Raw genomic sequence first — 5,982 nt, 5'->3', positions numbered from 1 at the left:
TTGGTACGTATTATAGTATGTATGCAATGTAGTTATGGTTTGTACAATGCTAATGAGTTGGCGTTATCGAATTATCAAGACCTGGAGATGCCTTACCCTCGATGTTTTGAGGAGTTAAATTTTTTAGGGAAAGGACTATTTAGATAAATTAAAATAATGATTTTTAGGGAGTTATGAAGATTTGAGGGAGAATTTAAAATGCTTCGTGCCCGTGGCAATGGCCAGTGCAATTTTGTGTCAGCGGGTGCGGTCATGCACATGCGCCCGTGTCAAATAGTGTCCTGGCAAGGTAGCCATAGATCAATATACTATTAATACGTCTCTGGTGCTATAGTTACTAAAGCTGGAATAGCTCAGTTGGCTAGAGCGTGTGGCTGTTAACCACAAGGTCGGAGGTTCGAGCCCTCCTTCTAGCGATATTTTTGTCATGTTTTTATTATCTCCATCTTTATATTTCTTCCAAATTCCAACAGCCTTGTGTCTGGATTACCTTTTTTTATCATCATTTCCCTCATATATCCTACTAAAAATTCCCACTACAAGTTAGCATTGGGCTGCACACAGACAAGATTCCTGAATATGAACGAGAACTTGGTTATCTTCCTTTTCCTCACCATGTGCATGTGCATGTATATATACATTCTCCTTAACAAAACAGATCGAGCTAGTTGCAAAATAATCCACCACAAAATCTTTGTTGCTCCGTCTCAAACAAACAGATGCACAAATGAACAAGAAGCAGAATCTCCACATATACAAGAAGCAACAGCAACCTGATACAGAAAGAAACCCAGCGTTTGTTTATCTTGAAACAAACACCGGGAAAAGAGTACAAGATTCCTTCCTTCGGAGACACAACACAACAGTACAGCACCAGCACGCAGGCCAGCTAGTAAGTAGGCTTCTACTTCCCAGCAAGCAAGCAATCCAGCCTCGCAGAGCTTCTTCCCCGATCAATCAGATGCAGGGATCTCACTCAGACCTCACACCCACACGCACATGCGCACACGGTACAGCTCGCCCATGTGCCCGCAGCAGCCACGGAGCCGCCCACTCACTAAGAACACACAATTAAAAACTTCTTGATGAGCTCCTGGAAAGAACAGCAGAGCAACATGAGGGACAGACAAACAAATCACTGCCCATTAACAGGAGCAGTTGGGGGCACAGTGTAGTCTGTCCAATTAACTATTAACTGGTGCAGATGTACTACTAATCAAGCAAAGCTCAGTGTAAAAGTGTGAAGTGTGTACGGCATTATTACCACGGAGGAGAGCGAGGGGGAGAGGCTCTTCTTCCTGACATCGGCCGGGAACCCTTGCCCGCCGCCCAGCTTGCGGCTCAGCATCATGAGCTCCTCCAGCGTGAAGGCGCTCCTCAGAGGGCTCTGCCGGTTGGTGGTCAGCTCATGGTCATCATCGTTGGCCACCTCCCAGCTCCGCTCCGACGGCGCCCGGGGGAACTGGGACTCCCGGGCAGAGGTGTTCCCGCTCGAGTTGCTGTAGTCCTCCGACTCTGAGAACGAGTACCAGGCGCCATGGCGGCTCGACCCGTCCGCATAATCCGCGGCGCCGGTGGACGCCTTGCTGTCGTCGGGAAACCCGAACGCTTCCAGGTCGAACCCCAGCGTGTACTCCTCATCATCTTCGGCCACAAAAGGGTTCAGTGAGTAAGGAGATACCGAAAAGCCGGCATGACGATCGGACGGTGCATGGAAGCGTGACATGTCTTGTAGGGGCTTCCCAGGCTTCTCTTCCCACTGGAATGGCACGCTGACAACAAGCTTGGCCGGGGATGGACATGAGAAGACTGTGGGTGATGGCTTGGTGGAGATCGCCCAGTCCCTCTTCGGCGCGCCGGGCTTCACCTCCCACAGAAATGGCACCGAAATCTGCTGCTTGGCGCGCTCCCTCGGGTTGAATTCAGGCAGCTCGAACTCCTCGGCCATTTGGAATGTATTGGTGGGTTGGGGATGAAATCTGGACTGCTGCAAATCTTGTATTTAGTGCTGGGATATGTAGGGAAGGATATTGTGGGTTAGATGAGCTGCCCCTGCTTCAAAAATGTTAGTTCAACTGTTCCCTTTGCTGAACCTGCAGCTACAAGCTTGATAAAAGTTGATACACCATTGGACAATAACAACTCCTCTTTGGATCCCACAAATAAAAGGAGTAGGTCTGACCATGAAGATAAAAGGTTCCCATTTCCCAATCAGAGCGGTCGCTCTTGCATTGGCATTTTGCATGCATGCATAGATAAAAGGAGGATATCTACTTGGTACAAAATTAGTAAGAGGAGATCCTGAGGAATTAGTGATTCGACCAAAATAGCCATTTATTCAGCAAACAGATCTAAAAAAAAGTATAGATAATGAGCAGACAAATCTAAACACATTTACAAAAGGACTGGGGCCACAATAATAATAATAAAGAATTAAAGAAGAAATGTGATCTTCATCTGTTAAAAAAAATCAGAAAACCCTTTTCCTGTTTTAACATCCTATTCTGCTACTATGTTCCAGATAGCAGAACATCAAGAATTAGTCCTAACAGATTCCAAGAACTGCACCACCTCCGCCATGCTTGGTCGGCTTGATGGTGTGTTGGAAGTGCATACCAGGCCTAGTTTGAGCACTTGGACCAACTCGGCTTCAATGAATCCCCTCAGGCTCCGATCGAAGCAGTCCGATTTAGCACCATCCTCCAGTGTCTCTCTGACATAGTCGCGCAAAATCACATGTATAGCAACCCCAGGGCTCTCCACTGGCTTCCGCCCTGTCACAATCTCAAGCAACACCACCCCAAAGCTAAATACATCGCTCTTATCACTGTATCTCAAGCTCGGGGATGCTAGCTCCGGGGCAATGTACCCGATGGCAGCATAAGATCTGCTCACTTCAAAGCTACCTAGAATAGGCAACAGCTTTCTAAATCCATAGTCAGACAGCTTGGCTTCATATTCTTCATCTATCATTATGTTTGAAGACTTGATGTTGAGATGCAAGACTTGTGGTCGGCAGTCATGGTGAAGATATGCGAGTGCACGCGCCGTTCCAAGTGCAATCTTAAACCTCCGATCCCAGGAGAGCTCACCTCCGCTGCTACTTCTGGAAAACGCGCGACGACGGTTCCCATGGAGGTGGTCATACAAGCTCCCTTTGGTCACAAACTCCGACAGGATCAATTGCATCGAGGACGACCAGTAGTAACCCTGGAATGTGACCAGATTGGGGTGGTTGAGGTTACCAAGCTGCCCCATCTCATGCTCAAACTCATCCTGGTTTGTCAAACTTCCGAGTGCCTCCAGTTTCTTCACGGCAATGGACAACCCATTCTCAAAGGTGGCCTTGTACACCGTGCCAACTGACCCTCCACCAACAAGGCAGTCTTTGTCAACCAGTGCCTTGGTTCCTTCCTCCCAATCTTCATACCTTGAAGGCAGGCTCTTGGTGAAGAGCACCAACTTTCCAATGATGGCAGTTTGGCCTGGAGATCCGACGGATATGCTCTCGGAGACCAGCACCTCTTCGTCCTCCTTCCCTTCCTGCTCCTCCTTACTCCTCATTGTATAGGCCCTAATGTTCATAGCACAGACAATGCAGACCCCAATAAGTATGAGCGCTGCAGCGACAATGACGATTATGATAGCGACTGACAATCGTCTTGCTCGCTGTCCACCACACAGATTGTTCAATGGTGATCCACATAGTAATGGGTTTCCCATGAAGGCTGTGCTGCCGAAATTCTGCAAGACTGGAGCAGAAGGTATGATGCCGGAGAGACCGTTGAAGGACACGTTGAAATGTGTCAGCTTAGAGAGGTTCCCAAGTTCTGAGGGGATTGGCCCAGTCAGTCTATTCTCTGAGAGGTCTAGCAGATCAAGGTTGGTGAGCTGAGCAAGCGACACCGGAATGCCCCCGTCGAGTTGGTTCTTGTGAAGATCGAGCATCCTGAGGTAAGTCAGGTTGTTGAGGGTGTCCGGGATCACTCCCTGCAATTTGTTGCCAGACAAATTCCTGCAATGATTCAGTTCAGTTAGTCATCATGCATCAAAGCATTGGACGAATTGGATGAAATTGAGTACTGAACGAACACTCACAGCTCAAGCAGGAACTGGCATTTGCTCAGGGACACCGGGATGTCTCCGGTGAGCATAAGGCCGGCAAGGTCGAGTGTGACAAGCATCTCAATTCCTCCAAGCTCGGCGGGAATTGAACCGGTAATGCCTGTGTTGCCGGCGAGCCTGAGCTCGGAAAGCGACCGCAATGTCCCGATCACTGGTGGTATGTCTCCGGCAAGAGCATTCGCCCCCAAATCCAGCACCCTCAGGTTGCGGCAATTCACCACGCTCTCCGGAACCGGGCCGGCGAGCCGGTTCCCCGACGCGTCGAAGTATAAAAACTTGCTGCCGCAGGTGGCAATGTTGGGGATTTCGCCGTCGAAGGCGTTGGAGGAGACGTTGAAGTAGGTGATGTTGGCGAGGCCCAGGAGGCCGAACGGCGCGGCGCCCGAGAAGCGGTTGCTCCCGACGTCGAACAGGTCGATGCTGCGGCAGGCGTCGAGCTTGCCGGCGATGCCGCCGGAGAGCTCGTTGCTTCGGACGGAGATGTAGTTCATCTCCGGCGGCGCGCAGAGCTGGTCGGGGAGCTCGCCGGAGAGGCGGTTGTAGGAGAGGTCGAAGCCGGCGAGGCGGGAGCAGTTGGCGATGCCGGGCGGGACGGCGCCCCGGAGCGCGTTGTGCGCGAGCGAGACGTAGCGGAGGCGGGGGCAGGGGTCGAAGAGCCCCGGCGGGATCTCGCCGGAGAAGGCGTTGTAGGAGAGGTCGAGCAGGCGGAGCCAGGGGAAGGCGCCGAGGAAGGGCGGGATCTCGCCCGACAGCGCGTTGCGGCTGAGGTTGAGCTTGTGGAGCGTGGGCGCCAGGGAGGCGTAGCCCGGCGGGATCCCGCCGGAGAGCGCGTTCCCGAAGAGCGAGACGGACTCGAGCGCGGGGAGGCGCGCCAGCGACGGCGCGAGGGTGCCCGCCAGGCCGGCGCCGTGGAGGCGCAGCCGCTGCACGGCGCCCGTGGCCGGGTCGCAGGAGACCCCCGCGAAGTCCGCGCACGGGTCGCCCGAGGGCTTCCAGGACGCGAGCGCGCCGTCCGGGTCCGCGGTGATGGCGGACTTGAAGTCCAGCAGGATCCGCCGCTCCGCCGGCGTCGCCGCCTCCACCAGCGCCCGCGGCGCGGCCCAATGCAGCAGCACTGCCAGAGCCAGCAGCGCCAGCGGCGCGAGGGATCGGCGGGCGGGGGTCATCGCGAGAGCAACGGCGGCGGCACGGCGCGCATTAGCTCCTCCTCCGGGGTCCGGGCGAGGATCGGCTCCGGTGGACAGTGGGAGTGATGAGGTCTAAGTATAGTCCAAAGAAAGAAAGGGAGGGGGTTAACCGGTGAGTAGGTGGCGGTGGGTGGCGCGCGTTAATGTGCGGGTGCCACGGCGAACCAACTGCCACTTCCCCAGTACTTGCGCGCCGGCCGGGCGATGGCCTGACGCTTGACGTCGGTCCGGTCGGGTTGGTCCGGTGCGCAGCACAGCGCCGGGACGGGGTACGCGGGGGTTTACCTGGGAAAATGCTGAAATCTAGGCGGAAAAACTGCTTTCTTTCCGGGGCGAGGGAGGGGTCAAACCTCCAAGCCTAGGGTGAGGGGAGGTGAGATGATGATGGGGGAGATCGGGTTGGGAAAAGGGCGGCGAGGCGTGGTGCGCGTGTGGCCCAGACGAGGATTGTTTTTTTTTTTTTTGAAAGGCAGACGAGGATTGTTCATCCAGGCGCGTCGCGACTGCAAAGGCAAAGCGCAGGTTTGGGTGGGGAACCGGGTGGATCGCTGGCCGCGCATGGGCGGCAGGGCATAGCAGCAGATAGGAGGTGGGTGGGTGTGGGGGAATCTCCTCCTCCGGCTCGCTGGCGATCGGCGGCACGCGGGCTCCGTCGCTGTCCGGACCGCTG

The 5,982-nt window shown here is 54.2% G+C and overlaps 2 protein-coding genes and 1 non-coding gene across 3 annotated transcripts; 1 reads left to right on the top strand and 2 right to left on the bottom strand.

Moving 5' to 3' along the window:
* Positions 1-342: 342 nt before the first annotated feature.
* On the top strand, positions 343-416 carry TRNAN-GUU. The gene has a single exon. It is a non-coding gene; the product is annotated as a tRNA-Asn (tRNA).
* A 250-nt stretch (positions 417-666) lies between these two features.
* LOC125511283 lies at positions 667-2,175 on the bottom strand. The gene is made up of 2 exons (XM_048676612.1): positions 1,265-2,175; positions 667-1,093 (listed from the first exon to the last, which is right to left on the bottom strand). Exons 1-2 carry the CDS (start codon positions 1,946-1,948, stop codon positions 1,058-1,060), a joined length of 720 nt encoding a protein of 239 aa, XP_048532569.1. The 5' UTR covers positions 1,949-2,175; the 3' UTR covers positions 667-1,057.
* A 134-nt stretch (positions 2,176-2,309) lies between these two features.
* On the bottom strand, positions 2,310-5,653 carry LOC125511282 (probable LRR receptor-like serine/threonine-protein kinase At1g12460). The gene is made up of 2 exons (XM_048676611.1): positions 4,099-5,653; positions 2,310-4,015 (listed from the first exon to the last, which is right to left on the bottom strand). The coding sequence occupies exons 1-2, from the start codon at positions 5,289-5,291 to the stop codon at positions 2,533-2,535; spliced, it is 2,676 nt and encodes an 891-aa protein (XP_048532568.1). The 5' UTR covers positions 5,292-5,653; the 3' UTR covers positions 2,310-2,532.
* Positions 5,654-5,982: the final 329 nt, after the last annotated feature.

Source organism: Triticum urartu, chromosome 5 (assembly GCF_003073215.2).
Source record: "Triticum urartu cultivar G1812 chromosome 5, Tu2.1, whole genome shotgun sequence".
NCBI classification, from domain to species: Eukaryota; Viridiplantae; Streptophyta; class Magnoliopsida; order Poales; family Poaceae; genus Triticum; species Triticum urartu.
This window is presented reverse-complemented; position numbering and strand designations above follow the sequence as displayed.